Below are 16,826 nucleotides of genomic sequence, written 5' to 3'. Positions count from 1 at the left end.
TATCTCTTTAAATGTTGCCTCTTCTAAGTTTTCTCTAGTCCTTGTAGAATGCCTAAATTTGTTACAGCTTCTCATTCTATCCTCCGTGTCTCCCAACTTCCTTTTCACATTTTCCATCCCTTTGTCCTCTCCAGACTGCATTGTAGCTGATTTCCTTGGATCTATTATCCAGTTCACCAGTTTCTTCTTTAGCTACTTCTATGGTATTGAGGCCAAATTTTTCTAAAGACTATTATTTTTTATTTCTAGGATTTCTATTTGCTTTTTTCCATATCTTAACTGATCAGGTTTTATAATCTCCCGTCTTATAGATTCTATTCCTTCCGTTGTCTCTTTAAACATTTTAAACACATTTATTTTAAAGATCCTTTCATATTGCTCTATCATCTCTGTTTTCTCAGATGTGAATTGTTCAATTATTTGGGTCTATGGACTGGCTCTCCTGGCACTGTATTTTTAGATATGCTTTAAAATTTCACCCCATGGGCTTGTATTCAGTAGGAATTATCTTCCTCAGAACTCCCACTTGGGCACTGACAGGCCTGTCTGTGGTGTAGCTTTATGGTTGCCTATGCCCAAGATATATGCATTCACAGGTTTCAACCAGTTTGGGTATTTTTCGGCCATGCCCCGCGGCATGTGGGATCTTAGTTCCCTGACCAGGGATCGAACCCATACCCGCTGCATTGAAGCACAGAGTCTTAACCACTGGACCGTCAGGGAAGTCCCAGTTTTTATATTAGTTTCTCAGCTTAAGGTCTCCTCACCACTTGGATAGTGCAAGACACAGACTGGATTAGGGTTATTCCCTCATAGGTGACTCTGTTTGCACCCACACCCTGAAGCAGAAAGTCTGCTCCCTGCTGTGACTCTGGGCTATGGGGCAGAGATCTTCTGGTCCCCATTCATAGGTGGTATCACTCGTATCAAGCTTCCAGCTTTAGGTAAGAAGTCCAGTTCTAGCTCCAGTCATAGATGGGCCTGTGGCCTCAGCGCTTACCCCCCATGTGTGTATTAATACTACTACCCCTGAGGTGAGTATGCAGTTAAGTCCCTCAAAGTACCAGTTTCTTCAGCTTTTGCTCACTACCATCGCTATAGATTTCTTCTTCATTTTAACCATAGAGAGTCCCTCTCTCTTGCTACTTGTTTGGAGTAGGGAATTCCACGCCCACTCATTCTTCCATCTGACAACAAACTGGGCTATGAGATGATACTTGCTCCACCCCTAGACTGGATGCTCCATGACAACAGGAACTGCAGCTGTATCCTCAGGACCCATCACAGTACTTGGCACATAGCAGGTGCTCAATAAATATTTATTGTAATGAAATGAGCAAAAGGCACTAGAAGGCATTTCAGGACAGGTAAAGAGCAGTGGCTAAAGCAAGAATGAACAGGGTGTATTTGGACAGGTTCACTGAAGACGGGGTGTGAGGAGGATGGCCGTGGGAGATCAGACAGGACAGGCAGGTGGGGGCTGGATTGTGGGGGGGGGGTCTTTAGTTCCACCCCTATGAGCCTGAACTGGGTCTGGTAGGTAATGTGGAGTCATCGAAGGTTTCTGAGCAGGGGAGTGATATAATGTAGCAGGTCTAAGGATGATGATTCTGGGAGCAGGGTGCAGGAATGGATTGGAGGGGGAGATGTAGGAGAATGGGAGGCCAGTTAGAGTCTACTGCAGTGGTCCAAGGGACAAGACTAAAGGTCTGACCTCAAGGGGTAATGAGGAATAGAAGGAGACCCATGCAAGAGACGTAAAAAGGAAGGCCTCAGAGCCTGGCTAGGTGTGGGGAATGATATGCGGCTGAGTCAAATATGAGCCCAAGGGTTTGAGCCTAGGTAGCAGGAAGAATAATGAAACTACAAATGGAAATAGAAAATGGGTGCATGGACTCACAGCCACAGCCACAAATGACGCCTACATGTGATGCACAAGGGGACACACACAGATGGCCAGTGCAGCCTGAGGGAGAGGTGGCCCAGCTGCCTCCCTGGCTTTAGGGAGCATCATGCCTAAAGTCACACCTATGCAAACACCAACCTGAAGACTGGCAGCATTGTTTACACTTCCAAAAAACAACCGTTAAGAAGAAGGAAGCAGTGATGACAGTTTCAGTTTGAAAAAGTCTTTAGGAGTTTTCTTGTCCATCTGCTTGTCTCAAGACCAAACCTACTAAAGCTGTCCCTGTTCCCAAAGTCGTCCCCCCAAAAAAGGATTTTGCAATCACTGCGCTTCCTAGGATCCAATCAAAACCTTTTCTGTTGCTTTTAAAGGTCACCGCAGCTCGCCAGCAAATTTTACCCATCCCTCCAGCCCACCCTCCTGCCTCCACCTGTCAGCTCTCAGTGATAACCAGCCAATACTTCCTGCCTGAACCAAACACTTAGTCTGGGACAAAATTCACCCAGATTTTCCAGATACGCATCTTCTGTTACTTTCTAATAGCTTTGAGTCTCTTAATGTCAAAAGTGTGGGGCTTGCCTACTGGAAGCCTCCTGAAGTAGGAGGAAGTGTACCAAGTTACAGAGAATGCTGGTTCTGGATTTGAATTCTGCTCCCACCCTCACAAGAGCTGGGGACCTTGGGAGTTTACCCAACCTCTCTGAACCTCGATTTCCTCAGCTTAAAATGGAGGCCCTGATGCCTTCCTCACAGCACGGTTGCGAGGCTCCAAAGAGAAAACACTGGAGAAAGTAACGAGCATAGTGCTTGGCGCGTGGTCTGCCTTCAAACAGTGGTTGAAGGTATATATCTGATAGAGCGTCTGCTCAACAGATACAGAGATTGGAGTGGAACTGAACAACTGACATTCAGTTTTTGCCCTCAGTCATCAATATTTCCAGGTGAGTAAGCCCACAGCCTCTAGCCCTCCCCCACAGGGTTTATTTTCCAGCTATTTCCCCAGCCCCAGCCTCCTGTCTTCTGCTGACTTGCTGCTGTCTGTCTCTAGTCACAGCTCCCACTGCCTCTTCTGATCCCAGAGCGGGGTGGGTCAGGAGGGGCCTGCTCAAGCCAGGCCAGGGGCTTACCTGGGGCCGAGGGTGCCCGGTGACAAGGCACTGCAGCACCAAGGTGTCCCCCTCCCGGATGGTGTAGACGCGCTCACTGATGTTGTCCTCTTTCACCACACACGCCTGGCCCGCGTGCACGATCTGAGCCTGGGCTGGAGCTGGCGGGAGATGGGGAGGTTTAGACAGGAGGCACCAAGGCCAGAGGGGGTCTAAGGCTCCCTCCTGAGTGTTTCAGGGGGAGGGGTCAGCCCAGACTTCTCCATGACATCCCTCAGAGGCCTGATCCCATCGAGCTCAGGAAAGAATGCTCCTAGGAACCCGGGCCAGAGCAGAAGGGCCAGGGACTCAGGACAGGGGCAATTCCTCCCCATCCCACGGCCCTTGCAAGAGATCTGTGCTCTTCAATGAGCTGAGGACTGTGAGGGGGCTTTGTAATCTGTACAGAGTGGTTATCACCCAGTGAGCATCATGTCTTAGCAGCCCCCTGTCGTGCAGGCTGCTGGTGCTCTGCCCAGCTCCCTGTATCTGGCAGGTGCCTCCATTCCCAGCTGCTGTGTTAGCTGCTAGGCACGCAGAGCTCACCTGCCCCAGGGAATTGCCCTCAACCAGTGGGAGCTGCCTGGACCAGACATGCCTATAGGAGGTCATCCCTTCCCCAATACATACACACCCCAATGACTGGTGGACATGATGCAAAAGCCCAGCCACCTTGACTCAAGCTGGGGTGACCGCGGTTCTGTTCATGTTCCAGAGGCCCCCTACCCCCACCCCAGGGAACAGGCTGAGACTAAGTCAACTAAACCACATTTTCACCTGGCTGTTTCCCTTGTCCCCTTTCAGTTGGCCCTTAGAGCACTTTCTCAGCAAATCACTTGCCTGAACTCACTGCCACCAACCATCCAAGGCTCAACCTTCAGCGAACCTAACTAAGATAGCCCCCAGCTCCGGGGACTGCACGTTCCCCTCACCCAAATGCCTGTTACTTTTCCCTCATTGCTCTCTGAACCTATGCCAGCCTCCTCTCCAAGTGAGAGAAGTTCTCACCGGGGGCCTGGAAGCTCTCACAAGACTTTGGATCCTCCCTAACCTCTCTCACAGTGGCCAGGGCTGCGATCTGACCAGGGCTGGGGGACCAGAGCTGCGATATGGCTGGGGCACCCAAAGGAAAAATGATTGAACCAGAAAAGTTCATGGCCCTCCTTCAGTGTCTTAGCCCCACTGTCCTGAAGGCAAACCAGCCCCCAGCCCACCAGTACTTGGGCTCTGGGAAGGAGGGCAAGGCCCCCAATTTCAAACCTGTCTGCTCACATATGAGGGTGGAGGGAGTGGAGGCAGGAGAGCTAATCCAGGGCACGAGGGACACAAGGGGGTGAAAACTCAGTCCTTGCCCTAAAGAGGTGCAGGGAGGTGAGATAAAACCTGTTCATAAAATGTGTAATTTCCTCCGGGAAGCATTCCATGATTGACCTACATCCTCCCTCCTTCTGTATCCATCACTTTTCCAGTGCAACAGCAAAGCATCAATCTGCGTGTCTACCAAATTCAGCATTATTATCTTTCTGCCTACCAGACCATGAGCTTCACACCTTGGTATCCCCAGCGCAAAGCCTTGAATATAGCAGGTACTCAGTGAACACTGAATGAATGAATTTATAGGAATATGCCATGGTGAAGTTGCTAAGCATTGTTAAGAAAGGTAAAGAGGAGGTGAGAGGAGAGAGACGTCACTGTCTGCTGGAGAAAGAATCACAGAAGGCTCTATGGAAGAGGCAGCTTTTGAACCAGCCCTCAGAAAACAGGGGGGCTTCCTGCAGGTTGATAGGGCAGTCTTACATTCCATATTACCCGGGGTAAAACATTAGTGATTTTTAGACCTTCATTTTCTCATCTCTAAGATGGAGAGAATGCTACCAACCCTGAGAACTCACAAGGGTGGATGTGATCATCACACAGGATAAGTGAGAAGTGCTGAGTAGAACTCTGATGTGTTCTACTGTTGCCACAAATAGCCCCTTAACAGAGTCTCTCCAACCAACACTGATGGGACAGTCATGAACTCATTACAGAGGTGGGTCCACAGAGGCAGCCCGGCCACACATCAAGAAGTTTGTGGGGCAGCCATCTGGGGGTGATGTAGGCTGTGTTTAACCAGGAGAGTCTCTGCAAACAGCAGCAAGTTCTGCAAACAGTGGCAGCTGCTACCAACCCAGAGTCTGAGTGTCCAGTCTGGCTGCCATGGAGGAATGAACCTAGGCTAGCTGTCAGGAGACAAGCTGTGTGACCTTGGGCAAGTCAAACCTCATGGGCCTCAGTTTCCCCACCTATAGGAGGGGAGTGTTATTAGATGACTTCCGAGGTCTTTTTTCAACTCCTACTTTCTATGAATGTTATAAACAGCACGTGGGCCCTGTATAAGATGCACCCTGGAATCTAGGGAATGGGTCTGAACTATCAACCCCTGCAATGAAAATGCTTTGGAAAAGGTAGCCATCTGTGGCCAAGGTCCTCAGGAAACAACCCACCAATGTGTGATGTGTGTGCCAGTTGTTGATAAGCCCAGAAGGCTGCATGGATGTCTGCAAGAGGCCTGGGGTGCCTCTCAACAAGGAAGACATTGATTTAACAGGCTCCAATGGAAGATAAGCTGTAATCTTGGACACTGTGGCTTGCCCGTAGCCAGGCAGTGTTGTAACGATAGACACTTTGGTGACTGATAAGGAATACTGAAAAAGAGCTGGAGAGCTGAACTTTCTCAGGGCCTGGCCAGCCCAAGCCAGAAAAGATGGGGCCTGGCCAGCAGACACCAGGCCTCTGGCCCCCTGACAGGTACTCTTCCTCATTGGACATTGGGCTATGAGCTGGCATCATGGGTGATGACATCATTCAGGTTATCTAACGCCCTTTAATGACATTAACTCCTAAGACTATCCAACTCTAAAATAGTAGGACCACCTTGGAAGAGATTTTGGCAGCACCTACTCAGGCTAAACAAGTGTACACCCCATGATGCAGGGATTCCACTCCTGGGTATGTACCCAATAGAAATTAGTGCTATGACAACCAAACAATAGGTCCGAGAATATTCATAGCAGCTTTATTCATTATAGCTAAAAACAAGAAAGAACCCACATGTCCATCAAGAGCAGCAAGGATGAATAAATTCTGGCATATTCATACAATGGAATATTACACAGAAGTGAAAAAAGAGCTACAGATAGACACAACAACCCTGTTGAATCTCACAGCACAATTTGAGGGAAAGAGCTCAGACATAAAAGAGGAAATAGTGTATGATTTCATACATTTGAAATTCGAGACTGGAAAAACCAACCTTATAGTAACAGAGATCTAAACAGTGGTTGCCCTTGGGTGGAGGTGGGCGATTATTTACTGGGAAGGGCACAAGAGAAGTTTCTGGGGAGGAGGTGGGATCCCATCTAGTGAGATGGGAATGTTCATAGTCTTAATCTGAGCGGCTGTTACATGGGTGGATGTACATGTAAAAATGCATCAAGGTATTTGCTTAAGATTTTACTATATCACTTTACACTTCAATTAGATAAAAAAAAAAAAGAGCATCCACCCCCCCCCTTTGATGACACTGTCTGTTGATGTCATCCAGCTTCCTCAGTTGACACTAACCATTACAATTACCCACTCCCTTTACTCTGAGTCCTACTTGATGAGCCACTTCCCATGGCTGACTTCTTCCCGGTTCAGATTTGCCTTCTGGTGCAAGTGCTGCCTAATTGCAAAGCACTCAGACCCCCTTGGCATAGACATTCCAATTTGCCCATCACCCCCACTGAGTTTCGTTAACATGAGTCAGCCTCCCCCACTCTGCTCACCCGTGGAATGGCTGGAACTGCTCTCTGACCCTAAACCAACAGAGATCCCACCAAGTTACAGACCCCCAAAGGGGTTCTGTCCCACTGAGCCTCAGCCTCTCACTCTACACACCCCAGGAAGTCACTACCAGCGGCAACATTTTCTGATTCTAAAGGCAACCAGGCCAGGGCCTGAGTCAAGAGGCACCATGACATAATCCCTTCATTCAGTCTATCAAACAACAAAAGCAGGCCGCTGCACTGGATGCTAGAGAGACTGTCATGAAAAGCAAACAAAGACCAGCTCTGAAAGAGCATTGTTGGGGAGATGGATGGCAAACAAGGAAACAGAAATGAACGGATGGTTTCAGAGTGTGTTAAGTGCTAAGATGACCCTAAAGCAGGGCGTCGTGAAAAAAGGAACAGTGGGCGGAGAAGGGATCTGCTGGAGAGAGGTGGAAAGAGCAGACAATCTGGGACTAATTTCTGGCTCTGCTACCCACTAGCTGGGTGACATTGGGCAAGTTACTTAACCTCTCTGAGCCTCAGCCTCTTCATTTGTAAAATGGGAACAATAATGCCTTCTCCCAGGGCTAGTGTGAGGGTTGAATACAATATATGTAAAACATCTGGCCAAACAGTATGTGTTCTGTCAATAAATGACAGCTCCTGAGATGATTAAATAGGAGCAAGATGTGGGGACAGATGACCACCCTCTGTGGCCCCCTCTATATCTCAGGGGTGGAGCCGCTCAAAGCAGACACTAAACCATTAGGGGTGTTTCATGAACATGTTCAGAGTTCATGTTGAGGACTGTGCAGGGAGTCGGAAAACCAGAGGGGAGGGATGGAATGGAGCCCTTTCTGAGCATCCCTCTTACACACTTAACTTTCAGCAAGTTACCTTGTGACTTTTAGCAAGTTATTTAAGCCGTAGTTTTCTCATTTGTAAAATGGGGTTGTGGAGAGGAATAAATAAGTCAACTCAGGTAAAGTGTTTAAAACTGTCTGGTACACAGTAAGCCATCAAGCATGTCAGCCAGCATTGTTATTCCGTAAGTGACCCTGCACTCCTCTTAAAACCCCACCTCCCCAGGGGACTGCAAGGCCTTCGCATGAAAGGACGAAGTCTTATCTGCCACAGATGGTGAGGCCTGATACATTCCTGGGGTCCACTGGATATTTGCAAGCTCCTTGCCTCAGTTCTGAGCCAGAAAGGGCACGTCCTATTTAGCCTCCTTTGGCAGAGAAGGAGACTGAGGCCTGGAGAAGGGAACACCCTGTCCACTCACAGACACAGGACAGTAGCAGAGCTGGGGCTCGAACCCAGGCCTTCTTCCCACTAGCTTGGAACTCAGTTCACTGCCCTCCACAGACTCCTCTACCCCCGCCTTGTGTCACTAGGGGAGCCCTTTGCAATGCTTGCAATGCATATTCCCAGGCCCATGCAGAACCACTAGCCCTGACTCTTCAGGGGCGGGCCTCAGAGGTTGTATTCGTAACACGCTCCCTTTGAATTTCAGAGGCACTGCTGGATTTGTTTATCTCTGCTTGACGCCATGTTGGTGGATAGAAAATCGGAAGGATTGTGGAACAATTTCCCTGCTTCTGGCCTATGAGACTTCTGCTATTTCACTCTCCCAATATTTAGCAACAAACCCCATGGAAAAGGAAAACACTGTCTGCCAAACCTGTGCGCCATAAAATGCTCACAGATAGCCCATCGCCAAATAAGGATGCTGCATCTTCTCCCTCTCAGAGTCTCAGCACACAAGAGTATACTATTAAAGGCCCTGAAAAGTCCTGCAGTAAACACATCCATGTAACTTGGTTTAATCGAGCGCTTTCCACTTGACCATAAAGCTCTTTCCTAACAGAGTATAATGGCTGTGGAGCCAAGTAACATTCCCCTCCCCAGCCCCTTGGTTGAGAGTAACCAAGCGGCATGAGACATGTCACCAATGAGGCAGCATCCTAAGGAGGGCAACTGAGCAGAAATGGCAAGTCCCTGGCACATGCTTCTGGTCTATCAGCTCACTCCTTTCTACCTCCAAAAGTGTACACCCCAAACCGTAGGTAGGGGTGGGGACTGCCAGCACCCAGGAGGCCCAGTGAGGAAGCCACAAACTCTCAAGGACGCATGTTAAGGCAAATTCCAGCTTGCTCCGTGGCCTTCTGAAGAGAATTCTCACTGGAACCTAGAAGGGGAATTTCATCAAGGATCCCCATCCCCCATCAGAGAATTTTCTCCCCAGCTGCGAGCCAAGGGGGTGGGGGACACTGGCAAAGTACATGAGGATGCAACAGTAGGATGTGGAGCCAAACAAGGCTGACAGACAGCAAAGGGAATGAAAACCCTTGATTAAAAGCCCCATCACATCAGCTTTCCTGCAGCTTTCTTCCCCACCCTAAATTTTAAAAGGTTAATCATGACCAAGTGGGATCTGGTGTTCTGCTTCCCCCTCCTGACTCTTTCAGGGGAAGTGTGTCTGCAGGCTGCGGAAACTTCCAAACAGAGCAGAGTGGTGGGAAGGCAAGGAGAGAAAAGAAGAAGGGGGTGCTGCCGACTCCCCCACCTGAAGTTGGTTCTATCTCCCAGTTACTGGATGGCAGGGCAAGTACCATCACCCTAACCACCTCCTGGAAGCATCACTGAGTGTTCCGGGCCAGGCGATATGGAAACAGAATCTGTGGTCTGGTCCTAGCTTCTATCAGATAGTCATTCAACAAATCCTTATAAGTGTGACGTGCTGAGCTTGGTGCTGGGGGTACAGAGAGCTATGGCACTCAGGCCCTGCACTAGGGAAGTGCATAGTCTAGAAGAGGTGGGATAAGAATGATGCCTATAAAGGCCTGCCGAGAGGCAGAAAGGAAACAAGGAGGGATTACTGTGAGCTGGAGTTATGTCTCAGGTCTCCCTCCCATCACCATGATATAACGATCACATAATAATATATACATAATAATAATATTACTCTGCGCAGGCGTTTTATTGAGTGTTTTATATCTATTATCTTATTTATTGCCCACAACAAGCCTATTATTGTTCCCACTAGTCAGATAAGGAAGCTGAGGCTCAGCAAGTTTAAGTAACTTGCCCAAGGACACCCTGCTGATTTGGAGTCCATCTGACTCTGACTTTTGTGCTAAGCCCCATGCATTTCCAGTTTGCAAGTGCCGGGCACAGTGCTGAGGACACAGGGCTCCAGGTGCAGGACATAGTCTCTGAGTCACTGGTTGGGCCTGTCCCACGTGGCATCCTTAGAAACTACTCCTCCCTCATTCTCCCAGCTCCTGGTACACACATGTTTATCGATCCTTTTGTGTATGTAATGCAAATGGACACTTAATAATTTAGCAGAGTTAACAGTGCTGAAATATTAACAGGCTTTTCTCTTTTAATTAGCTGCTCAGAGAATGGCGGCCGAGGCCTGAAAGGAGGCTCTCAGGGCAGGCGCTCGGCTGGCTCCTCCTGGGCCTCCTTCTGCCAGAGATGATGCTACACACCTCTCCTGCGGACCACAGGCCATCAAATGTGTACCTCTCGGGAAAATTAACCCTGCTCTCTGTGCTCTCCACAGTGGGGCTTCGCCCTGCCCTCCCCACAGCCCTGTCTGCAGAGCTGGCTGAAGTCTGCCCTCTATTTCGGCCGCTGGCCAGGAGGCAGGCCAGGTGGCTTCTCAGGAGTTCTGGAGTCTAGGGGAGGTGCCAATTCCATGCTGGGAAAACAAGTTTGAACCAGTCCCCCCACCAGTACCACCTCCCCTGGCCTCTCCTTAGTGTCAGTCATCTTGAGGGGAAGCATCAGCACACCCTGCCCCGTCCACCTCTGGTCACTGTCTCAGGGCATTAGACCTTGGTCCAGGATGATTCTCTCTCCATCTTCCCTCTTGCTCCCTGGCCTCCCAGCCCTTCAAAGGCACATACGATCGCCTGTTAACTTACCATTGATTCATGGATCCCTTCTGTAACATTTCCTGAGCACCTGTTGTCCTGCCCTCGGCTCTAGAATGCAGAGGCAGTCAGGCACATCCCCCTCCCTGAAGCACCTCTGCCCTCCCCTTGCTGCCGACTCTACTAAAGTCTGCTCTCAGCAATACGTCTTTTTTGCTTACCAAAACCAGATCCACATTCAGCCGACCTCCCCTTTGGCTTCAAAAATCTCTCCCCAACCTGAGTATGTATGTATCTATCTCTGACCTCCGGGTCCAAGAGCACTGTTACTGAGTGTGGAAAGCAGCCACAGCTGAAAGATCAGGGCACAGGCTGCCAGCCTGTCACCATGATTGAGCATGAAAACAAGCTCTGCTCTCATAGCCAGAGGCAGGGCCTGGTAGGGCTCGCAGGGTCTGCCGCTGTGTGTAAGGCCTGGCTCCATTTTCAGGAGCTGATACTGTTTGCAGAGCCTGATGCTTCTGGCAGAGCCTGGCACTGCTGAAAGTGGTGGCCAGTCCATCTGGGCCCCCGTCCCTGGGAAGGTTTGGCACCACTGCACCTACATCCTGGCCCCATCAGAAGGCACACAGGTTTTGAGAGGGCCAGGTTCTACTCCTAGAATCTTCACTGTCTGCATACCAGTGGAAGTCTAACCTGCACACAACTAATGAACTCAGGGATGTTAGGACAGGCCACCAGAAAGCCCTCTAAAGTGGGGGCTCTGAGGTCCCCTGGGGGAAACTATAAAGGGACTTTCTCCCTGGTGGGCAGGGAGATCAAAACTGTCAACAAATGAGGTGCCCTAGTACAGTGCTAACATTATAGGCAGGACACTCGGGGAAGAGAGATCAGAAAGGCACATGCCTCAAGTTGGGCACTGCCTGAGCCGAAGCTGTAAATGCAAGTCTGAGGGGCTGCCCAGATGGTGTAGTATGAGGGGCAGGAGGTAGGGCTCTATCTCTCCTCTAATAACTATGTGACCTTGGGCAAGTTATTTAACTTCTCGAAGCCTCAGTCTCTTCATCTGTAAAATGGGGATAATACTACATCTCAGCTCTAGTGAAAATAACTTCTGGGTTGTGAGGATGAAACGAGATAATGCACATTTGGTACAGAGCATAATCACTAGTATCTAGTAAGTGCTCAATAAATTTCAGTTCCCTTTCCATTTGATCATATAGCCTGGGACCCTTTGGGAACCTGTTCCAAGGGCCTGTAAGAGGAAAATGTAAAACTGAATGAAGAGGTCTACTTTGGGGGGATGCCAAGAGCCATAATCCCGAGAGACCAGAACATCAATATGGACAGAAAGAGGTAATCACTGGAAGGAAAGCTCTCCCCAGAAGAACATCCAGGATGATGGAGAGAGAGAGGGGCTACCACCTATCAGAGCAGAGAATGGTTTCTGGAACCCAGGACCTGAGCCTGTCTGGCCCAGGGCTGTGGGGCCCATGGACATAGGGTTTCTCGTGTAAAAATTTTCTGCTGGGGTCCCGCTATGCAGCCCCACCAAGATCTGCAGTCCTGGAGACCCCATCACTGCAGTTCACTTGGCCCTGGACCCTGGCAGTGGGCCAAATTCTGGAGGTGACCAAGCTTCCAACTGACAAAGCATACCTATTGAACCAAGCCCATGGGAGGAGCAGGGCTGGAGTAGACACAGCGTTCTCATTCAGATTGTTTGCAATAATTGCTATGTGACCTGGGGCAAATCATTTAACTCTCTAGTCTACAGCCTCAGTTTCCTGCCTATAAAATGGGCATAAGAATTCTCCCTATTGAGAGTGTTAAATACAATAAGAATGGAATCCACCAATCACAGCACATGCTGCCTAGTAGATGCTCTAGAAGTATAGTTAGAAGGGAGCAGAATAAAACCGAACTCATGGGGCTTCCCCTGGTGGTGCAGTGGTTGAGAGTCCGCCTGCCGATGCAGGGGACACGGGTTCGTGCCCCGGTCCGGGAAGATCCCACATGCCACGGAGCGGCTAGGCCCGTGAGCCATGGCCGCTGAGCCTGTGCGTCCGGAGCCTGTGCTCCGCAACGGGAGAGGCCACAACAGTGAGAGGCTCTCGTACCGCAAAAACAAACAAACAAACAAACAAACTCATACCTAAGGGTGTGTCCACCCTGAGAAGGTCCCCCTAGTCTGAGAGTTGAAGCCTCCAGTGTTGAGCCTGACAGGCCCCTGAGTAACCCTGTTTATTGGAGCCTGAGGCTCAGTCACCTGGGCACCAGTGTACCTGTGACCAACACTACGGATGGGGCACATCCTGGGTGGGACCAGAGACACACTGCCAGGTCCAGGCCCCCAACCCAGAATGCAGAGCCTTGGCCAACCCTGGGCCAGGGAATGGAGGGAGCAGTGGCCTCGCTAAAGCAAAGAACCCTCAAAAGGCCCCTATGGCCCAAAAGCCCAGTGTTTTCCTCCCACCCCCCGAGCTGAGACCCAAACCTGAAGCACAGGGCACAGCTTGCAGCCTGACACAGGCCTGGCTGTGGGAACCGAGGGAGACAGGGGGCTGAGGCACTGGACTGGGGCTGAAATGAGCATCTGGGGACCTGGGTCCTCAGAAAGAACAGGATGGTGGGGGGGCGGGGCTTGGGCCCCCTGAAAGAACGGGATAGTGGCAAGTGGGTGGGAGTTCTTTCCAACCAAACCTGCAAGAACTGGCTGGAAGTTCCACTCCAGCGCTTAACTTGACTAAACCCCCATTTCACCATACAAAACAGAGGCCAATAATATTAGGCTCATCGTGTCTCACTTGATATGTCATCTCAAGTGAGATGACATATCAGAAAGTGCCATGTAAACTGTAAAGTTCTGCACAGATCAGGTCTTATTATTATTAGGTGTTCAAAAGATCCAAATATAGCTTCTGGAAGTTAAGAAGCAGGCCATAATGCACCTATTAAACCAGTGAAAATAAATTAAAATGATAAAAATCCATTGTGGCTGGGCTGCGCACAAGCCCGGCTCAAACTTTTTGTAGCACGGGCCGGCAGTGCGAAATGAGAGCCATAAAACTGTTCCTATCCTATGACCTATTAGGCAATCTCACTTTGGGGAATAGGCCCCAAGGAAATAATTTAAAAGGAAAAAGTAATTCACATAAGGATATTCATGGCAGAGCTATTTAGAAGAAGAAATTGGCATCTGCCCAAATGCCCAGCACTGGAGAAATGGTGACCAAACTCCAGTGCATCAATGCAGGGGGTGCCCTGCGGCCATTAAGCTGACAGGTCTGAGGGCTCAGTCAATACCAGGAGATGTGTGTAGGAGATAAAGTCAGCCAAGAGAGCCAAATGGACCACTGTTTACTGCTATGTAAAAATATATTGACAGGTATGGGCAGGGAATTTAGAATGAATGGTTAATGTTTGATGGTCACTGGGTTCCGTTTTTTTCCTATGAAGTTGTTTAAGTGGATAATAACAACCCTGAAAGCAAAATCAATCTTGAAGCTTAACAGCAGGTGGGGCCTTAGACGCCAGGACAGAAGGACAGGGGACAGAAGGACAGTGTTTCTGCAGAGCTTACCACCGCCACTCTGGCTGGGCAGCACTCTGCCCCCCCCACCCCCACCCCAGGCTACTGTGGGTTCCTGGGCATCATCCCACCCATCTGGGGGTAGAATTATGGGTGTCACAACCTGACGGCTTGAAACCTCTTAAAGCAGCCCCTGTGTAGTTCCTCCAGGCTGGACCTTCACCCCAGCTCAGGAGGCAGGAGGAGGATTGCCTCTGAAGGTTTAAAAACCAGGGATCAGAGATGCAAGGGCCTGATTAACTTTATGCCTCTGTCCACATCCACTGACCTCAGGAGGACAGCACTTAGTGACCCCGCCACACCCCCAAGGCCTGAGAGCCATTCCTCACCCTCCGTCACTGAAAACACACTGGCAGCCAGAAACCTGGGAGTCATCCCTGCCTTCTCTCTGTCCACATCCCATGCCCAGTCCACCAGCTCAACCTCCGGAACTGATCGTGCATCTGACCCCTGAAACGCCAACCTGGTCTTAGAAACCACTACCACGATGCCCTGCCTGGATTTTTACAGCAGCCTCCAGAGAGCTCTACCCTGCTTCCTCCCTTGCCTGGCACAGTCTGTTCTCCACAAGCAGCCAGAGGGATCCCTTTACAACATTAGGTCAGATCCTGTCCCTTCTCTTCTCAAAACCCTACCGTGGGTCTCCTCTCACTTTGAGTCAAAGCCATAGCTTTTTCAATAGCCTGCCACACCCTGCATGTGCCCTCCTCCCAGCTGTGGCCACACTGCTGTCTTTGCTCTTCTTCAAGCAGACCAAGCCCACTTCCACCTCAGGGCCTTTGCACTTGCAGCTCCCCCTGCTGGATTGCTCTTCCCTGGATTTCCAGAGCTCACCCCATTGCTTCCTTCAGCTCTCTTCTGAGACAGGCCTTCCCTGACCACCCTTTTTAAGACAGCATTCCTGCCCCCACCGCCATCAATCTCAATCCCCTTACCTGCTTTGTGTGTTCTTCATACCACTCATCAACACCAGCATATTAAATAGTCACTTGCGGGTTTCCCTGGTGGTGCAGTGGTTAAGAATCTGCCTGCCAATGCCGGGGACACGGGTTTGTAGCCCTGGCCCGGGAAGATGCCACATGCTGCGGAGCAACTAAGCCTGCGCGCCACAACTACTGAGCCTGTGTGCCGCAACTACTGAGGCCCGCGTGCCTAGAGCCCCCGCTCCACAACAAGAGAAGCCACCGCAATGAGAAGCCCGCGCACCACAACAAAGAGTAGCCCCTGCTCGCCACAACTAGAGAAAGCCCGCGTGCAGCAACAAAGACCCAACGCTGCCAAAAAATAAATAAATAAAATTTTAAAATAAATAAATAAATAAATAGTCACTTGTGCATTCTCTTTCTGTGTCCCTTTCAAAAGGAGAACATCCCTGGGAGGGAAAGCACGTTAAATTTCTGAAAGGGATGACCAATCTTTTTTTTCTTTTTTTTTTTCAAGAGTCAATTCCAGAAGCATAAAGTTTGGGAACATATTTTCTTTTAGCATCAGGTATATTTATAAATTGGGAAATGTAATACTTGCCCCCCTGCTAAGTATTCTCATTATTTTTTTCTTCCATCACTGAAGGGTTTCTCTCCTTTTTTGGCTGAAATTTAAGAATCCACATAAGTGGCATGCACTGTAGGATCTCAGCATGCCAAGTCTCTGAACAACTTGTAAATGAGTTGAAACCCAGTCGGCTGGGGGAGAAAAGTGAAGGATCTGTGGATGGGGGAGGCCAATTGGACCTAAGTTCAATCACAACCAGGGACAGAAAAGTCACTGCCATTAGGAGGCTCCTGGGGGCTAAGGACAGGAGGTGGGGGGCACTGCCTCTTAGGAGGAAAGTGAGGTCTGGAATGGGCAGCCATGTGGGTTGCAGTAAAGGGCTGGGTGCAAAACACACCTGTCTCCCAACTCATAAAGTAGCTCATAGGGAATATTCTTACTATAAATTTCCCCAAGAGGAAGATGGGAGGAGGGGTGGAACTCTGCCACACTTTCTCCAGCACCAGGGTCTCGGCCTTTCCTCCAATATTGTGTCACATGCCTGTACATAGAGCCTCACATGCCACTTCCCTGGTGGCAGCTTCTGTGATTCATCAGAGCAGGCCTGAGCAGGCCTGGGCGCTGGAATCACTCACTTAGCAGTGCCTCCTCTGAAAAGCCCCAGGCACTGGGCCCAGAATGGTTTTCCACAAGTTCCCATTTCCTCTTCACCACAGCCCCCTGAGGGGAGCGCTATTATTATCATTTGCTTGTGCACAGGGAAACTGAGACACAGAGTATACCCTGCCCAAGATCACACAGCCAGTGAGTGACTGGGGCAGGACTTGAACCCAGACCTGTTGCAGAAGCCTCTGCTACGAGCCTGCAGGCCACACTGCTTCCCACACTCCCACCTGAGCGAGAGAGATGACTTTGATATATTTAGTTACTTGCTTCTGAAATTAGACCTCGGTGGTGTCATGGAGCCTGGCAAGTCATGTGCGACAGCTGACCTGAGAGCTGCTAATC

The 16,826-nt window shown here is 49.8% G+C and overlaps 1 protein-coding gene across 2 annotated transcripts in view; it reads right to left on the bottom strand.

Annotated features, from left to right (window-relative positions):
• The window catches only part of MDGA1 (MAM domain containing glycosylphosphatidylinositol anchor 1), a 56,096-nt gene that overhangs the window by 22,916 nt on the left and 16,354 nt on the right, over window positions 1–16,826 (bottom strand). For both annotated transcript variants that reach the window (XM_029241587.1, XM_029241588.1), the window contains exon 2: window positions 3,034–3,173. In XM_029241587.1, the coding sequence (XP_029097420.1) occupies window positions 3,034–3,173 (140 nt within the window). The remainder of the gene's footprint in view (window positions 1–3,033; window positions 3,174–16,826) is intronic.

This window comes from Monodon monoceros, unplaced genomic scaffold (assembly GCF_005190385.1).
Source record: "Monodon monoceros isolate NGI ecotype Baffin Bay Population unplaced genomic scaffold, NGI_Narwhal_1 Super_Scaffold_3, whole genome shotgun sequence".
NCBI classification, from domain to species: Eukaryota; Metazoa; Chordata; class Mammalia; order Artiodactyla; family Monodontidae; genus Monodon; species Monodon monoceros.
Note: the sequence above shows the minus strand (reverse complement) of the source record. Positions and strands in the feature narration are given on the sequence as shown.